The 17,942-nt window shown below is 66.5% G+C and overlaps 2 protein-coding genes across 2 annotated transcripts; one reads left to right on the top strand and one right to left on the bottom strand.

Annotated features, from left to right (window-relative positions):
* Positions 1-390: 390 nt before the first annotated feature.
* BEST4 (bestrophin 4) lies at positions 391-3,825 on the bottom strand. The gene is made up of 9 exons (XM_035537893.1): positions 3,674-3,825; positions 3,462-3,556; positions 2,924-3,157; positions 2,408-2,562; positions 2,236-2,313; positions 1,847-1,999; positions 1,523-1,603; positions 997-1,151; positions 391-808 (listed from the first exon to the last, which is right to left on the bottom strand). Exons 1-9 carry the CDS (start codon positions 3,823-3,825, stop codon positions 391-393), a joined length of 1,521 nt encoding a protein of 506 aa, XP_035393786.1.
* A 6,849-nt stretch (positions 3,826-10,674) lies between these two features.
* On the top strand, positions 10,675-17,121 carry PLK3 (polo like kinase 3). The gene is made up of 15 exons (XM_035537923.1): positions 10,675-10,957; positions 11,670-11,777; positions 11,860-11,976; positions 12,293-12,422; positions 12,508-12,595; positions 12,984-13,079; positions 13,664-13,859; positions 14,159-14,285; positions 14,637-14,746; positions 14,841-14,958; positions 15,064-15,147; positions 15,300-15,462; positions 15,596-15,725; positions 15,902-16,012; positions 16,330-17,121. Exons 1-15 carry the CDS (start codon positions 10,790-10,792, stop codon positions 16,522-16,524), a joined length of 1,941 nt encoding a protein of 646 aa, XP_035393816.1. The 5' UTR covers positions 10,675-10,789; the 3' UTR covers positions 16,525-17,121.
* Positions 17,122-17,942: the final 821 nt, after the last annotated feature.

Here is a 17,942-nt window from a genome sequence, read left to right on the forward strand (position 1 = left end):
CCAGGGGATGGAATCCACCCTCTTTGCACCGCCAAGAACGAACCTGAAAGCTGGAGCTGGCAGCAGCTTTATTGACGCTGAGGGGCCATCAGCACGGCGCCGAATGCCGTTGTCCTGTCCCTTGCTCGGTGTCTGGGCTGTCCCCTGTCCCCTCTGTTGGCCCTTGGTAGCAGGGAGTGAGCGTGGCCGTACCAGTGAGTGGCATCGCCACACGCACGAGCTGAATCCTGCAATTTTGGGGCTAACAGCTAGCTTTGAATGCTGCGTGCCCAACCCCAAAACCACCGGGACCTCCCCACCAACCTGGCGCAGGGCTGGCTGCAGAAAAACCATGCAGGGGGGCACGAGGGGGTGTCTGGGGACAGGGTCGGGGGTGCCATCGAGGCACCCTCAGGGCTCCCAGCCCCCCGGCCGCTCAGCCCCGATGCTCTCGCTGGACGGAGCCTTCACCAGGACCAGCGGCAGCTCCTTCCTCCGCATTTCGGAGGCCTTCGGCGACCGGGGTCCCCCCAGGGGACCACCCGGCGTGGGGGGCTCGCTGCCCCGGCTCTCATCATCCTCCGTCTCCTCCTCCTCGATGCGATCCACCGCCTCGGGGTCCTCGGGGCGGCCAGGGTGCGGGGAGGGGAAGGCTCCGTCCCCCCGGGGACGCCGCAGGTGGGGGGTGGCTCGGCCGCCCCGGCCGAAATTTTTGATGCTGATGGCGGGGGAGGCGGCGGCGAGGAAGCGGCCGAGCAGGGGCGTCTGGATGCGCGGCATGCTCGGCGAGACCTCCACCGGCTGGCTCTGCTCCACGTCCTCGCACATGCTGGGGGAGCACGGCAGGGCGATGGGGACGGCCACACGTCCCCAAGGTCCCCCTGACGGGTTGGGGACACCCAGCCCTGCACGGGGCCATGCCGGGACGGTGGCACCCAGGGCACAGAGTGCAGGCAGGGACCCCCCCCCCCCAAGTCTCCAGCTGGGGCTCCCGGCTGCGCCGTGCCGTGCACTCACCGCATGTCGAAGGTGGAGCCCAGGAAGGAGGGCTTCAGGGTCTCGGCGGCGGTGGCCATGGTGTAGGGGGGCTGAGCCGTGGACTCGTTCCAGTACTTGTCCTTGGCGGCTGGCGGCAGGTTCTGGTACATGTCATCCACCGAGAGCAGGGACACCTGGGGACGGGGGATGAGGACCCGGTGTCTGCAGGTCCTGCTGCCAGCACCAGCCTTGCAGGGGTTGGAAGGAGCCAGGGAGGCTCCGGGTGCATCCCCTGGCTGCATTTGGGGTTTTCCTCTTTTAAATGCCTTCCTGGGTGGTGGGGACGAGCAGCGGTGCCAGGCTGCTGAGTGTCCCTTGGGGGAGGATGCTGACCCTGCCAGGGGGAGCAGATACACGGGTGGACAGGGGACGGAGGGACAAGGTGCAGCCCTGCACCTAGATGGGAATCTCTTTTGGACAAAGACCAGGAGCAGGGCTGAGGGGGGACAGTCCCCATTGCCACGTTGCGGGGACGTCCCGATGCCCACCCAACACAACACCCCACCTGCAGATTCCTGTCTATCAGCTTGTTGGTCTCGAAGTCATCGTCGTCTTCCCCGAACGGGTTAATGATCTGCTCGGCAACCTGCGGAGGGAGGGGGCAGGTGACACGGGGTCGGGGACGGGGACGCCCTCCTGGGACACCCTCCTGGGACACCTTCCCATCGGGCCACCCACGGGGCACCTGAAACGGGCAGTGCCCTGCAGTGAGCAGCCTCCACCCCCTGGTGCCCCGCCGCGACACGTCCCCGAGGGCCACCAGCCGTGACGTGGCCGGTGCCAAGCCCTGGGCCAGGGACCCCCGGGCACCCCCCCGGCCGTGTCTCACCTTCAGCCAGCCGGCGTAGAAGAAGAACTGCAGGAGGGTGGAGAGGGGCACGTACATGTCCAGATCCCCCTCCTGCCCCGGCTCCAGCGGCTCCAGGAACTGCCGCCCGATGAGGCAGAAGGCGAAGAAGGAGTACACGGCGATGGTGACCACCTGCGGGGAGCACAGGGACAGCGGTGGCAGCGAGGGGGGACGTGAGGCTGCCAGAGGCTTTGCTGCTCGATGATGCTCTCAGGTGCTCCAGGCTAAAGCCCGAAGCCCACCCGAGGGGCGATCCCCCCCCGTGCCACGCTCCCCATCCACCCCGTGCTCCTGCGCATCACTGTGCGCCGGCGGCACCGGGCGCACGGTGGGAACAAATCGCTTTTACCGGGGGTCCGGTCACCCACCTGCGTGTACACCAGCGGGATGCTGATCCAGTCGTAGTGGAAGAGCATGCTGCACTTGGCCCGGTACGCGTTCAGCTCCTGGCAGGGAGGACAAGGACGGGTTTTGCCCGGGTCTCCCCCCCCCCCCCGCCCCCTGCGGTGCCGTGCCCCCCGCGCACCCGGCACCACTCACGTCCATCAGCAGGCGCAGGGCCACGTCGTCGCGGATGCGGCCGTCCCGCCTGGCCTGCGCCGCCAGGTTGGTGAACCACACGCAGGGCACCCAGTACTTGTTGAAGTCCGAGTGCAGGCTCTCGAACTTCTTGCGCTCGTCCTGCGTCATGAAGCCTGCGGCGGTGCGGGGGGGGCGAGCAGCAGGGGCTCAGCGCCGCGGACCCCCGGTGGTGGGGCAAAGGGAGTTTTTGGGGACCCTCCCCAGGAGGAACGTGGGGTTTTCCAGGGTCTGGGGGGGGCAGAGGGGACGTGTTTCTTTAGGGACACATGCAGTGTCCATGCAAGGAAATAACCCCTCCACATCGGGGCAGGATGCCGCCTCACGTGTGGGTCAGGGATGCTTGCAAGGGGACCCAGGGGCTCCCCACTGCCACCCCTTAGCCCACCCCGGGGTGACGGGGACACTGCTGAGCTTCCCAGCTCTCCCGCCCCATATTTCAAGCCGTTCCCCCCCCAGGCTTTGCCCCCCCCTCACCCGCTTCCACCACGTGGTCCATGGTGGGGAAGCGCTTGAGCACCCTGGTGCTGACGGAGCGCAGGATGAGGACAGCCGAGAGGTTGGCGTAGCGGATGAGGGTGCGCCGCAGGATCCGACCCCTCTCGTCCTTGCCGTGGACGTTGCTGGAGATGATGCACATGAGCTGGTCGGGCAGGGGGATGCTGGTGTACTGCGCCCACCACCGGTTCACGATCAGGGTGACGTAAAAACCTGTGCGGAGACGGCGCAGGGGGCTCTGAGAGGTGACGAGCCCACACCCGGGGGACCTGCCGGCTCTCCAGGGGTGACAGGTCGGGGGATAAAGAGCACGTTGTCCTTCCCCTTGGACTGCTCTCCCCAGGGATGGAGGTGGGGATATCCCCGGCTCTTCCCTGGCTCTGGAAAAGGGCCAGGGAGCTGTGCTCGGTGGCTTTGGGAGCTGAGTGCCATCCGGCCCCAGGCAACGGGGCAATTTTGGCATGGGGGCAGGATGGGGCATCCCCAAGCCGCGGGGGAGCAGGAGAGGGACCCGTACCTAGGACGAAGGACATGGGGATGAGGTCCGTGGAGCGGTTGCAGTACTGAGCCACTTTGGTGTAGAGACGCTTCTGCTCCTCGGTCAGCAGCCGCCTGCAGCGGGCACGCACCAGGGTCAGAGGCGAGCTGCCTCAGACCCCCCTCCCCCCAAAAAAAGCCATTCCCTGGGTCCCCTTCTCCTTGTGGGGTCCCAGTCGCTCCGCTACTCACCGGTAGACGACGCTGAGCAGCGCGTACAGCACCACGAAGACGATGAACTCCTTGTACAGCAGCTTGTAGATGCTGCCCTTCCAGCGGAAGAGCAGCTTGGAGAAGCCCCCGAAACGGGAGTCGGCGACTTTGAGCGTGTAGGAGACGGTCATGGTGGCACGGATGATGATCTCACTGCTGGGGGAGAAGCGGGGTACACGCCGCCGGCCGGGACGTGTGCTCGCTGCCACGCCAAGCACCGGTGCCCATGGGCCGGCTCGCCCCACGCCCTCCCCACGCTGCTCTGCACGTCCCTAGCAGCACCCGGTGCCTTCCCCCCTAAATACCCCGGTGTGAACCCGTCGGCCGAGCCCTCCACGTGATGGATTGGAGCTGTCACGGGCAGGGAACAGGGAATTACGGGACGGTCACACCTCCCTGCCACCGGAGATTTCGGTGGGAGCTGCTGGCGTCAGACCTGGGGGTGCACAGGAGCCAGCGGGGTGGTTTGGGCCGTTCCTTGGCGGGCTGAATTTAGGCTCCATGAGGAGGAGGGGAAAGGATGGGGGTTGTCACCGCTCCTGGCAGCCCTGGGAACGTGACCCCAGTGTGAGCTGGCTCGGGGGGGCTGCGGGGTGTTTCTGGGGTGCCCGTGGGTAACGCGCCCCTCGCTGCCACGTCCTGGGGCCAGCCCCGGCCTGCCTGCTCGTGCTCTGCGGCAGTTCCCGGTCCCTCTGTGTCCCCAGGGGGGCTGGGGGACAGCACGAGCTGCAGGGTGGGCAGCAGAGCTGGGGCACGCCGGGGTCCCCTGGGTGTCCCTTGGCTGCAGCACCTGGCGGGGGTGGTGGAGGCTTGGGGACGTCTGGCACGGGGCCACTTTCTCAGGGAGGGAGCTGGGAGGGCGAATGTCCCAGCGGGACGTGAACCAGTGGGAAACATCTGTGAGGAGCAGCGCGACATGCAGCGAAACCACCCTGTCCTCATCCCCAACCCGTGCTGGTGCTTGCACCCTCCAGCCCAAGGCAGCCCGAGGCAGGAGCGAGCACCACCACCACGGGCTGCGAGGCTGCGCCGGGCAGGAAACGTCGCTTCCTTTGCCGGCCATAGCGCCGCGTCCCGCCCTGCCCAGCTCCCTTCCTGCCGGGCACGGGGCCCGGCACAGCCTGCCACGGCTCCGACCCACGGAGCTGGGGGCTTCCAGCTTGGGAAATGCCCTCGGCGCATCCCCCGATGCCCCTGGTCCATCTCCTGCTGGAGAAAGCGGCGTGGGTATGGGGCACGAGGCTGTCTGCATCCCTGCAGGCACCCATGGGCGGATGCGACCCATGGGGCTGTGCAGGGAGATAATTTACAGCACCCCCAGCCCGTCCTGCCCTGGCTGGTGAGCACGGTGCCCGTGGCAGGCTGGCAGCTTCCTTCATGGGCTGTAAATCACGGGCTGCAGCTCGCTCAGCCCCGAGGGCCGGCACCCACCACCCCCAGCCCAGCAGAGACGGGGCGCAGCCGCAGTGCCAAGAGTAAAATGATTTATTTCGCATCAGGAGCTGGCTCCTGCAGGGCCGGGCAGCACATCGGGGAGGGAAGGCTGCAAAGGGCACCCCTCTGCTCCGGTGGCACCCTATGGACGCCCTGCAAACAAAAGCCTTTTGCTGAGCAGGGCCCGGCACGAGCAAGGCCATCCATGCCCAGTCCTTGCACACGCGTGTGCACAAGCACTCGTGTGAACAGGACACATGAAACGTGCTGGGGGAGCAGGCAGGGCCACTCCAGGCTCCCCTTTGCAGCAAGACCCCGCCAATCCCACGCAGGACCCCACACGCAGACCACGTTTCTCGTCCCCAGACCCTGATACATGCAGGCTGGGGGCAGCGGGTCCGTGCCTCGTACCAGCTGGCTGCAGAGGGGACAGAGCCCTGGTCAGCGGCCCTGGCACGCACGCTGTTGTCACCTGGCCCTAAAAACCATACGGGAGAGCCCTCACCTCCTCTCCACGTCCTTCCTGGGTGCCTGCGTCCCCAAAACCCTCGTGCAGAGAACCCCCCGGTGCCCAGAGCCGCTCGCAGCCCTGCCCAGCCGCAGCACGTGGCAAGCAAGGGGTGCACACGGGAGTGCAGGGGAAGGGGGGGGAAATTTGGGGGTACACGTTCACAAACAGCCAGTGCAAGCCACGGCAGGGCGGCTCGCGGCCTCTCCCAGCCACGGCCACCTCCTGTTGCCCCCCGAGTCCCGTATCCCGTCCCCCCTTCAGTGCAGGTCGATGTTCTCATACTCCAGGTTATCCGAGTCCTCCAGCTCGATGCCGGGCACCAGGTTGTAGTAGTTGGTCGCCTGGTTCATGTAGATCTTCTCCCGGTCGGCCGAGTCCTTCAGGACGTCGCTCACGCTCACCGTGTCTCCCTCTGCCCCGCTGCCCCCCAGCTCCTCCACCCCAGCTCCCGGGGCTCCCCGCTGGGTGCCCGGCCCCGCGCCCCGCTGCCCGTCGTGGGGCCGCACGTGGGATCCCACCCGGATCTCCACCTCCTCGTACAGGTCCCTGCTGCTCTCCAGAGGGTCCTGGGAGGGCTGGAGCAGCGCCGGCCCCCCCAGCAGCACCTTCTTCTCCTTCTCGGAGGGGGCAGCGGGCAGCTCGTAGGGGACGTAGCGGTGGGGTTCGGGGGGCACCGGCGCGCTGCCCCTCTCCGTGGTGGCTGGGTGGCTGCCCCCCAGGCTGTAGTTGGTTTTCCTCTTCCTCCTGCAGAAGCAGCAGGCGATGCTGGCGAGGAGGAGGAGTGGGGGCAGGCAGATGAAGAGGGCGGTGAGGCTGTGCGAGCGGCACAGCTCGTCCCGGGGGATGCTGCGGAGCTCGGCGCCGCGGTGCCGCTCCGGCGTGTGGCAGGTGAGCCCGGCGGCCAGGCTGGGCCGGCCCTGCAGGGCGCTGAGCAGGGCGCAGCTGCAGTCCCAGCTGTTGTTGGACACCTGGAGCTGGAGCAGGGACGGCTGCAGGAGGCTGCTGGGGAGGGAAGTCAGGGCGTTATAGCCCAGGTAGACCTCCTGCACCCGAGTTGATGCTTTCAGGAAGGATTTGGGAAGCTCCCGGAGCTGGTTCCTGTCCAGGTAGAGGATCTTCAAGTTCGGGGCATCTTCCAGAAAGCCCCCCGGGAGGCTTTCCAGCTGGTTGTGGCTTAAGTGCAAGACCTCCAGGGCGGGGGGGACGCCCTGCGCGTTGCTGATGGCCGCGATGCCGCAGTGCGAGAGGTCGAGCTCCCGCAGCCCCCGCACCCCCACCAGAGCCCCCCAGTCCAGCAGGGTGACGTTGGAGCTGCTGAAGTTGAGGCAGCAGCTCTCGGCGAGCGGAGCAGCCCGGAAAGCCTCGAAGTCCAGGGGCTCGGTGCAGTTGCAGCTCTCCGGTGCCGGGTCCTGGGCGAGGCTGGCGGCGAGCAGGAGGCACAGGGACAGGGTCTGCAGCGCGGTGCCTGCGGGACAGCCGGGGAGATGGGCACCCCGCTGCGGCCCCGACACCCAGCACCCCACAGCCGGGGGCTTCTCCCCCCACCCCTACCCCAGTAACGCCCCGATAACGCCCCCGGTCCCTCCGCTCGCCCCGCACTTGGTCCCCGCACCCCGGGGATGCCACCCCCGGGGCCGTCCCGCTGTTCCCCCCGGGGTTTCGCCCGTGTCCCCCCCGGGTTTTTCCTCGTGTCCCCCCCCCGTCCCCCCGCCGCTCACCTGCCGCCGCCCGCCCCATGCTCCCCGGGGCCGCTCCGCGCTCCCCCCGCAGCCGCCGCCGCCGCCGCCCGGCTCCGCCTCGCTGCCGGGGGGGCCCCGCCGGAACCCGGCCGCCCCGGGGCCCGCCTCGCCCCGCACCTCCGGCCCCCGCCCCGAGCTCGGCCCCCCCCGCCCCGATCCCTCGCCGGGCTCCCACCCGCCCCGCTGTGCCCCCAAAAAGCAGGGCACCCCCCACGCCCCGAACCCAGGCACCCCTCCCTAACCTTCCCCTCTCCATCCCCCAAAGCCCAGAGCCCCCTCCAAGCCCCCCAGCTCCCAGCCCCCCCAACAAGCCCCCAGCCCCCCCGAGCCCCCCGACCCCAGCATCAGCCCCCCCAAACCACGGCAGAGGGGCTGGGCCGGGGTCTGCCCCATTCCCTGCTCTCCTGGGGGGGGGAGAGGTCCCAGCCCCCTGCTCCCCACCTGGGGGGGGCGCGATGTGCCCCCCAGCCCCGCTGGGACGAGGATGCGGGGTGGACGTGGTGGTGGGACGGGGACCAAAGGGGCCACAACGGGGCCAGCCGCCCTCTCCAGCATGGCCGGGCCCCTTCTGACTTCCTTCCACCCCACACCCGGCTGGGGAAGAGGACACAGCACCACGACCTACGGGGAAAGCAGCGCTGGAGAGAGGAGCCGCGTTCCCACGCCCCAAAAACACGGGCATGGGCTCACGGCGGTGTGCAACGTGCCCCGAGGAGCCGGGTAAACTGAGGCACGCGGCGGGGGAGCGGCGGCTTGGCAACGCTCAGCAAGGTGACAACAGCGGGGCTGGGATCCGGTGGCCGCCCTCCTGCCCAGCTCAGGCTGCCTCCCACACCCCCAAAGCCAAGTGCTGCCTTAACCCGGAGGGATGGGGATCCTTTTCTCTCTCCCTCCAGGCAGCTCTGCCTGGATTTGCAGCTTCCCCTCGGCACTTCCCCAGCCGGTGCTGCCGCTTCCTTCCCCGGCTCCGTCGCCCTCCCCTCCTCCTCGGCATCTTTTGCAGGGTGAGAGCGCTGAGCGAGGGGGAAAACCCCACTCCTGAGAGGTTCGGGGCTGTCCCCCCCCCTCCCAGGCAGCTCTCCTGTCCCAGGGCCCTTTCTGTGCTCTTCCTGCACGGGTGCTGCCTGCACCCTACAGCAGCTGCCGAGAGAGCCGGGTTTGGCTTCCCTGCTCCTGCTGCTGCTGAGCAGCACCGGGGGGGTCACGGGGGGACCAGGCTGGGTCTGAATTTCGTGGAGGACACAGGTCCCACAGCCTCTCCGGGCTTCTGCAGCATTTCACCACTCTCGAGAGGAAAAAAAACATTTCCTAACGTCTAGGTGGAATTTTCCTCGATGCAACTTGCAGCGGGTGCCTGTCCTCGTTCCGCTGGGCACCTCCCCAAAGAGGTGGCTCCGTTCTCGTTGCAGCTCCCTTCTCCTCGTAGCTCCCTTCTCCTTGCAGCTCCTTTCTCCTTGCAGCTCCTTTCTCCTTGCAGCTCCCTTCTCCTTGCAGCTTCCTTCTCCTCGTACCTCCAACCCGATAGGCGCAGGCAGCAGTGGGATCACCGCAGAGCCTCCCCTTCTGCAGGCTCGGCAGGCTGCTGACATTAAACCGCGCTCTCCTCCTACCCGCCCGAGCCTGGTGCGTGGGCCAATGCCCGTCTGCGATGCTCTGATGCTCTCGTGCATCACGGCAGGGCTGAGCAGCAGGTGGGGGGGAGCAGCTCCCGGGCTCCATCCCTCTCGGTGAGGTGCCCCAGCCCCGGGGCGGGGGACGTGGGCACCCACCCGAGCCCAGCCCGAGCCAGGAGCCGGCAGCGAGCAGCAGAGCTGGTGGCTCCCAGCAGGAGGCCCCAGGACAAGCCCCCGCAGGTTGTCCCGCTGCCCCCAGCACCTCCCTGGGGCCTCCCTGCACCCTCGGGTGCCTCCACCCCCGCGCTGCTTCCAGAAGCTGACTCAGCTCTGCCCGGGGAGCCCCGAGCCGGGGCCTCCGTCGGAAAGGCAGAGGTGCACCGTGACGCCACCCGTGCCCAGGGGAGCCCTGGGGCCCTGGTGGAAACCGGCAGCTTTCCCCGAAGGGGGAACCCGGGTGTGCTGCCGGGCAGAGTGTTTGCACACACTTCCTCCGCGAAAGGTTGAAAGCCAAGAGGAAAGTAAACAGAGCCGGATCCTTTCATCTCTCCCTCCGGGCAGGTTTGTTCAGTTCTCATCTCGGAGGACGAGACGGGGTGTGCTGCGAAATGTGGGGCCGGTTGGCCAGGGGTGCTCACGCAAAACCCTCGGCGTGTTCAGGAGCACATCGAGCATCAGTGAGCAGAGCTCCGAGCTGCCTCGGGGGAGCGGAGGGGAAATTGGCACAGAGCGAGGGACTTGCACATGGTCCTGCTACCCTGAAGGGCAGCAGGATCTGCTTTCGAGGGGCTTTTGCAACGCTGCTGATCCGGGAGAGCGGGGTGCCGTGGTTCTCTGGCCAGTCCTGCTGCCCTACATCCACCCATCCGCGGCCTATTTTGGGTGACACTGAGACGTGTCTTCCCCGTGGCCATTAGAGAGCAGCACTGCGGTGGCACAGCGCCCTACAGACACCACTGTACCCTACGGACACCACTGCACATCGGGGCCAGCACGGCCAGACCCAGCAAAGCGTGGCACAAAGGCACAGACCCAGGGGACAGCGTGGCCAGGCAGCCCACCTGCATCTTCCACTGCCCCCCCCATGTCCCCAGTGCCCCACCTGGGGTGGGCTGGGACCCCACTGGGACAGAGTGGGGGCTTTGGGGGGGGCGCCTGGCTGCATCCAGGGTAGGTGTGTGGGGGTCAGGGTATGCAGCATACAGGTGGGCTTCAAAATCCCCCCTAGATGTGCGTGGGGAGGGGGGTCTGCGGGTCTCGGGAGAGGTGGAAGGGAGTTGAGGAGGGGTCTCTGCATGCCCGTGGGGGTCTTTGAGTCTCTCGGGGGGGGGGGGGATCCCTGTGTCTATGGGGGTCGTGTGCCTAGAGGGGAGCCTGTCCATGGGGGTCTCTGGGCCTGGGGGGGGGCACATCTGTGGCGGGTGTGAATCTACCGACCCCCGCGCGTAGGGGCAGGGCTGGCTCCTTCCCCCAGACCTCTGCAGAAAGGTGACAGCGGCCGGCTGCCCTCACACGACCCCCACCACCCCCCCCACACCCCTCCCCTCCCCTCCCCCACCCCCCTTTTCCGTGCTGCTGCGCCTTTAAGAGCGCGGCGGGGCCGCCCGGAGGGGGGCGTGGCCCCGCGGGTGACGTCAGCGCGCCCATTGATAAAACCGGCGGGATCCCCGGCGCGCCAGCGCCAAGTTGGGGGGCGGCGGCGGGGCCACGTGCGCGGGGCCGCCGGTGGCGGAGGAGCCGCCGCAGCAGCAGCAGCAGCAGCACCGGGGCCGTGCCCGGGGCCGTGCCCGCAGCCGCCATGGAGCACGCCGGCCTTTTTCCCCCGTTCCCCGCCGCCACCACCGCCCGCCTGCCCGCCCAGCCCGCGCCCTCCCCGCCGCCGCCCAACCGGGCAGCCGAGACCACCCGGCTCATCACCGACCCGCTCTCCGGTCGCTCCTACTGCAAGGGCCGCCTGCTCGGGAAGGTACCGGGGGACAACGGGGGGCGGCAGCGGGATGCGCGGGGAGCCCCCTGCTCCCGTAGGGGTGGGAGCCGGGAGGGGGCTGGGGGCCTTGCTGCTGCCCCCCTCGACCCCCCCCCCCCCCCCCCCGCGCCCCTTGTACCGGGCCGGGAGCCGTGAATCAGCCGGGCTGGCTCCCGGCCCCGCCGCCTTATCGGAGGCGCGATCGGTTTCGGGGCGCCCCGCGGGGCGTGCGTGGGCCGGCGGCTGCCCCGGTTCCCAGGGGTGCCGGCCCGGCCGCTCGGGCTGCGGCACACGCAACTTTTCCTCCCGCTGCGAGCGCTGTGTAGGAGGAGGCTGCTTGTTCCCAGCCCGGCCCGGGCGGGCTCGGCAGCTGAGTGTGCAGATTCGAGGCTGACATCACGGCAGGAAAAACCTGTCTCCATCGCGCGCTGCCTTTCGGTGGCCTCTGGTCCCCCTGCCCCGCGCAGGGCTTTCCGGGCGATCTGTCATCTGGAAAGATGTCCGAGTCCAGTAGTGGTGGGAGGAAAAATGCCTGGGAGGCTTTACAAGAACTGGGTGAAGAAAATCCCGGCTCGAGAGCATCGTGGTTCAGATCTCAGTGGGCGATGCAGCAGCCAGCGGCGTGTGACGCTCCCCGGGCTGCGCTGTGAGGAGCCGGCAGGGGCGGAGAGCTGTCTGTCACCGTCCCCAACCACCTCTTTTCCCCTTGCAGGGTGGCTTTGCACGATGCTACGAAATGACAGACCTCTCCAGCAACAAAACCTATGCTGTGAAGGTCATTCCTCACAGCCGGGTGGCTAAACCCCACCAGCGGGAGAAGGTAGGTGCCGGGGGAGCTTATGGGGGGTGCTGGGGTTCCAGCGGGCACCCTGTGCTCACCCGTGGCCTCTGCATCCTTTCAGATCACCAACGAGATCGAGCTGCACCGCGACTTGCACCACAAGCACATCGTCAAGTTCTCCCACCACTTTGAGGACGCGGAGAACATCTACATCTTCCTGGAGCACTGCAGCCGGAAGGTGAGGGCTCCGTGTCCCCGAGCGGAGCAGTGGACGCTTTGTCCGAGGTGCTGGTTTTGCAGGGTGCTGGGGACGCCATGGGTTTCAAGTCCTCCATAAGCAGCCTGCTCGTGCTGGCAGCCTGTAGCCCCCAGCGCCACCACCAAAAGCCCAGTGGCTCCCTTGGTTGTGCTGAGTTGGGAGCCTGCTGAGCTCCTGGCCGTGGCAGGACAATTGTTTGTGCAACTCCTGGAAGAACTGGCTCTGACCCTGCCGGCCCCTTACTTAGTCAGCACAGCTGCCTGCCCTCACCGAGCTGCCTTCTCTCCCTCTGCAGTCGCTGGCCCACATCTGGAAGGCCCGCCATACCCTGCTGGAGCCTGAAGTGCGCTATTACCTCAAACAAATCATCTCCGGCTTGAAATACCTCCACCTCAAGGGCATCCTGCACCGGGACCTCAAGCTGGGTGAGTGTCACGTTTGGGGACGGAGCCACGCGGGGAGCAGCGAGCTGAAGGGACGGGGGGGTGACGTGTCACCATCGTCTTGCAGGCAACTTCTTCATCAACGAAAACATGGAGCTGAAAGTGGGGGACTTCGGTCTAGCTGCTTGCCAGGACGCCTCTGACCAGAAGAAAAAGTAAGTCTGAGCTTCCCTTTATCTCCTTGTAGTAATTCCTGCCCCAGCTGCAGGCGAGGAGAGGGGGCTGGGGGCTTTGTGGCTCCCCCAGGAGCGTGCCTGCAGCCCTCAGGGAGAACAATGCGCTCGCTATGGCTATTGTGCCCGGCCGGGTGTGCAGGCTGGGACACAAAGGCTCCGTTCCCGGCTGTGTCTAGGACGAACTCTTCCCGATAGCTCGCCACGAGCAGCTGCTGCTGCCCCCCGGGAGCTGGGGGGGGTTCCTTGTGGATGGAGAGAGCCTGTGGGGCTCAAATTAGGGAGGGGAACAGGCTGCGGGCTGAATCACAGGCACGGAGAGGTGTGGGGGGATGCAAAGCAGGCTCTGAGCTGGCTGTCTGCCCTGCAGGACAATCTGTGGGACCCCCAACTACCTGGCCCCTGAAGTGCTGCTGCGGCAGGGCCACGGCCCGGAGTCGGACGTGTGGTCGCTGGGCTGCGTCATGTAAGTGCATGGAGTGGGGTGGGGGCTGCGGGGGGCCCCATGGGGAAGTCCCATTGTGCTTTGTCTAAATGGCATGCTGAAGGGCAGGGGGAGGGGGGCAGTGAGCGGCCGGATCCTGCTGAGAGGTGCCCCCAGGCACCCCGGGGTGCTGCAAGCAGCAGGCCCTGGTGTCACACTGTGCTCTGCCTCAAAGCTCAACCACCCCACAAGTGTGATAAACAATGGAAAATGTCGGTGGCTGGCGGCTTGTTTGCACGGGGAGCGATCGCTTCGGTGACTCGAGCCTTCGCCGGCCGCTGCCGCAAGCTTCCTGCGTGGCTTTCTGCTGTGGGGCAGGGCCGTGGGGCAGGGCCACGGGGCTGCTGCCTCCTGCCAGCCCTGTCCCGGTCCCCAGGACTCCTCACCTGCCGCTCTTGGCAGTCGCGAGGAGGAAGCGTGGCCGGATGTGAGCGCAGCCTGCCGGGCTGGAAGTGGTGCTCCCAGCCAGGTGTGGCCGGCCCAACGCCACCAGCTTCCTCGCTCTAAGTGCTGCTGAGTCACAAACCCGGCGGGGATGTGACCGTGGCACGTGCGTCCCCTCCCAGGTACACCCTGCTGTGTGGGAACCCTCCCTTCGAGACCTCGGACCTCAAGGAGACCTACAGGTGCATCAAGCAGGTGGAGTACACCCTGCCTGCCTTCCTCTCCCTGCCTGCCAAGCACCTCATCGCCGGCATCCTCAGGCGCAACCCCCAGGACCGCCTCACGCTCGAGGAGATCTTGGACCATGAGTTCTTCAAGGTGAGCGGGCAGGAGTCCCGCCTCGACCCGTAGCAGCGTGGGATGAGGCTTTTGGGGTCACGCAGGGCGCTGTCCTTGCCTGCGGAGGGACCGAGGGATCCGGTGTGCTCCCTGCTGCCCTGTCCCCACAGCACGGGCTGCTTCCCATGCCGCTGATCCCCAAATACCCGAATGCCAGGCCCGGAGCCAAGGCCTGACGGAAATGCAAGCTGGCTGTCAGGAGGGCTGCGAGTGACTGCGGTCAGCCTGGGAAGCACGTGGGTGGTGGAAACCAAACCTCTGCCTTCACCCCTCCGCAGGGCTACACGCCGGAGAAGCTCCCTCCCAGCAGCTGCGTGATGGCTCCGGAGCTGAGCCCCCCCAACCCAGCAAAGAGTCTCTTTGCTAAAGTCACCAAGACGCTCTTCGGGAAGAAAAAACCCAAGGGTGAGTCCACGTGCTTGCACGGGAACCTCCTGGTGACCCTTTCTCCGGGGAGAAGTGGGTCCTGTTTCCTGGAGAACACTGCTGGGGGGTCCCCGTGTCCCCTGCTTGGGGCCAGCACTCGCTGCCTTGTCCCTGCCCTTCCGCTGCTGGTGGCTGGCATGGGCGTGCGCCTGGGGAGCGGATGCTGCCCCATAACCCTCGGGGACAGTTCCTCTTGGAAACCCTGTGCTGCTGCCTGAGAACTGGGAAGTGAAAGCGGGAGGCAGCCGCCTGCCACCCCGAGCTGAGCCTGCTGGGAGGGGTGGCCCCGTGTCCCCGTCCCCTGTGCTCACGGCTTGCTGCCTCCCCCAGCCAAGAAGGGCCCTTCGGAGGACAAGGACGACATCTCCAAGCTGGTCACCGGGCTGATGAAGACCTCGATCTGCCGGCAGATAAGCTACAAGACGGTGGAAGGGAATGAGGTGAGAGCAGCACCGTGTCCACGCGCACCCCTCCTTGGGGGGGGGGGCGGCAGCGTGCAGGATGGTGCTGACATCGTGTCCCCCCCCACCCCAGGCCACCCCCGGGTCCTGCCGCAGCACCGGCTCCAGCCCCGTGGAGACGCTGGTGGAGGAGACCTCTCACAAGTCCGTGTCCCCGTCCATCCGGGGGACGATGGCCAGCAGCTGCGAGGGTGAGCAATGCCTGCCGGGGCCACCCCACCTGCCCCGAGCTTCCTGCCCTGCCCCGGCTGATAGCGGGGCCGGCTGACTCACGGCCTGTCATCTTCCCTCCGCAGCCTTTGAAGACTGCATCACCGCCTCTGCCATCATCGAGTCGGCCGTCCGGCTCCTGCGGACCTGCCTCTCCTGCATGCCCCCAGGTAAACCAGCTGGGCTGCCTCAGGAGGGTGTAAAGGCATGGGTGCTGCTGCTTTGGGAACCCCAAATGGAACCCCAAATAACCGCCCGACCCCGCAGCAGGGAGCTGAGCAGGGGGTGCCTGCTCTGCTCACCCCCTCCCCTTCTCCACCAGCGGACAGAAACCCAGCTTCCCTGGCCCGGCACGAGCAGTTTGTCTGGGTGAGCAAGTGGGTGGACTACTCCAACAAGTACGGCTTCGGCTACCAGCTCTCCAACCGCAGCATCGGGGTCCTCTTCAACAACGGCACGCACATGGCGCTCTCCCCCAACCACAAGTGAGCGGTGGGGAAGGGGCTGGCGTCCTTGGGACAGCCCCACGGGTGGGGGAAAAGGGGCGAGGGGAGGCTGTGCGGGGGGGCGGTTTTGTGCTGGGTGGTGGCCCCGAGCTCACGGTGTGCCCCCTGCCAGGACGGTGCATTACAACCAGACCAACAGCAAGCACTTCGCCTTCCCCGTGTCCGCCGTCCCCGAGCAGCTGCAGGGGCAGATGAGCGTGCTGCGCTACTTCGCGTCCTACATGGAGCAGCACCTCATGAAGGTAGGTGCTGGGACCGTGGCTGGGTTGGTCACTGGGATGTGGTTTGACCCTGTCACCTGGGTGGCACTCCCTGGTCGCAGGCTGTGGCCGGGTGGAGCCCCTGGGGCTGTCCCCTGCTAGCAGGGCACTGCTGACCGGTGTGGGACCAGGGGCTTACGCAGACCTTTCTCCCCCAGGGAGGTGACTTGCCGAGCATAGACGACCTTGGGCAGCCAGCCCTGCTCCTCCTGCAGTGGGTGAAGACGGACCAGGCCTTGCTTATGCTCTTCAGCAGTGGCACCCTCCAGGTATGTGTAGGGTGCTGTGCAGATGCCACTTTGGGAAGCCACCAGGGGTCTCGTGACCCGGGTTAGTCCTTGCCCACCATGGTCCAAATGCAAAGACCAGCCGTGGGTGCTGGGTGCTGCTCTGGTGCCGCAGCTGCTGGTGGCAGCCCCTCCAGTCCCCTGGGAGAGGCAGGCACCTTGTTGGATCGGTGCGTTCCTGCCGTGGGGCTGCTCCCGGGCAGGTTGGGGAGGAGGAACGGGTTGAGGCAGGAAGCCCGGCTCCATCCCCGCTCCTGCTGCGCTGCGGGAGGCTAAGCCAAGCCCCACCTGTCTCCTAGGTGAACTTCTACAATGACCACACCAAGGTGATCATCAGCAAGCCTGACCACTCCTGCCTTGTCACCTACATCAACCGGGAACGCAACTCCTACACCTACAAGCTGGGCAGCATCCAGGAGCTGGGCTGCTCGCCGGAGCTCCAGCAGCGCCTCCGATACATCCTCAAGCTCCTCCAGGAGCGGGCCGATGCCTAGCGTGGTGCTTTGGAGAGACCTTCTCTGGACGTAGAGGTCTCTTCTTGCCTTCCCATGGGATGGGAGGTGCTTTGTGGTGCTCAGCTGGACTCCGGACCTCAGCGGCTACCCGCTGAACACACGTGGCTGTGATTATGGCAGCAGGTCTGCACACCCGTGCTGCTCCCTGGCTGTGGGCAATCGCTGCCTTTTCCCCTCTGCATGGCCATGAGCTCGAGGCTTGGTGCTGTGGGGTGGAGAAGGCCCCCCCCCACGGGGACGGGCAGGGGTGTGGGGCGCTGCGTGGGCTGGCTCGTGCTGCTCCACAACTGCTACACTAAGGGGGGGCCAAGCTGGGCCCCGGCTGCTCCTGAATTGTGACTTGTCTGGTACAACTTGAGGTTTGGTAGAGGGCAGGGGGAAGGGTTCTGTGGGCTTGCCTGGAAAAGCCCCTGTGTGGCTGTGACCTAGGGCAGGTTTCTTGTTTCGAGGCAGTCTCTGCCAGGTTGGGACTATTTATGCATCTTATTTATATGGAATTATTTATTTTCTCTCGGTCTGTCCATGTGCAGCTCCCCTGTCCCTGACTTACCTCAATAAAACTTTGTGTAAGGGCAAGCTGTGTCCGCTGTGTTTGGAGCTGGGTCTGGGGTCACAAAGTGGAGCAGAGCAATCCCCATCTTCATCCCTGCTTTGGGGCTGCTTCTGGTGATGTTGGGGTCATGGGTGTGATGGGGATAAGGAGAGGGAGCTGGTGGGGGACCTGGGTGCCTTAGGCAGACCCTAAAGATATTAAGGACAAGAGCCAGGATGGGTGTAAGTGCCTCATCTTGTACATCTGTGCCTCTGGGGCTGGCAGGAGGAGGAGGATTTGCATCCTGCTGATAGCTGCAGAGCCCTGGAGCTGCCTCAGCCTCTCCTTGCTGCTGCCAAACCCATCCCCTGGTGTCACACTCAGCTGCTCCGGGGCTTGTGCTGGGGGAAGCAGGGGCTGTGACTCCTGCCCGAGGGACAGGGCTGTGGGGTGCCCTGCACTGCCCGGTGTCATGGGATGCGAGCTGGGCGCGCAGCCAGGCAAGAGGAGGGACTTCAGCCTGCTCTGCAGGCTTGCTTTGAACAAGCTCCCTCACCTCCTGCCCTGCCTGGGAGCAGCCTGGGCTGTGGGAAAGGGGCTGGACTGCTCCGTGTCCTTCAGGGCACAGCCCCAGGCTGCTGGGCTGCTGCCTGCTCCCAGCCTTCAGGGAAATGCAGCTTTTTGGGTTGGATTTCCTGCAGCTTGGGACTTCTTGCAAGCCGCTAAAGTGTGTGCATCAACCAGGGGCACCGTGGGCCACCCCCTTGGCTCCTCATGTGCACCACAGCTCATCCACCCAGGGCTGGTGCAAATCCCTTTATTTCCACCTGCTCTCCCCCTCCAGGGCTGGCTGAGGGGAGGCAGC

The sequence above is a fragment of the Cygnus atratus genome, chromosome 8, assembly GCF_013377495.2.
Source record: "Cygnus atratus isolate AKBS03 ecotype Queensland, Australia chromosome 8, CAtr_DNAZoo_HiC_assembly, whole genome shotgun sequence".
NCBI lineage: Eukaryota > Metazoa > Chordata > Aves > Anseriformes > Anatidae > Cygnus > Cygnus atratus.

Excerpts from the sequence above, each read along its gene's own strand:
- BEST4 (XM_035537893.1), bottom strand. The coding sequence starts at position 3,825 with ATGACCGTCTCCTACACGCTCAAAGTCGCCGACTCCCGTTTCGGGGGC. Across the intron at positions 2,314-2,407 it reads CCCTGCGCCTGCTGATGGAC|GAGCTGAACGCGTACCGGGC; the intron begins GTGAGTGGTGCC and ends CCTCCCTGCCAG. Across the intron at positions 2,000-2,235 it reads TCCCGCTGGTGTACACGCAG|GTGGTCACCATCGCCGTGTA; the intron begins GTGGGTGACCGG and ends TGCTCCCCGCAG.
- PLK3 (XM_035537923.1), top strand. The coding sequence starts at position 10,790 with ATGGAGCACGCCGGCCTTTTTCCCCCGTTCCCCGCCGCCACCACCGCC. Across the intron at positions 12,596-12,983 it reads GCCTCTGACCAGAAGAAAAA|GACAATCTGTGGGACCCCCA; the intron begins GTAAGTCTGAGC and ends TCTGCCCTGCAG. Across the intron at positions 14,959-15,063 it reads GATGGCCAGCAGCTGCGAGG|CCTTTGAAGACTGCATCACC; the intron begins GTGAGCAATGCC and ends TTCCCTCCGCAG.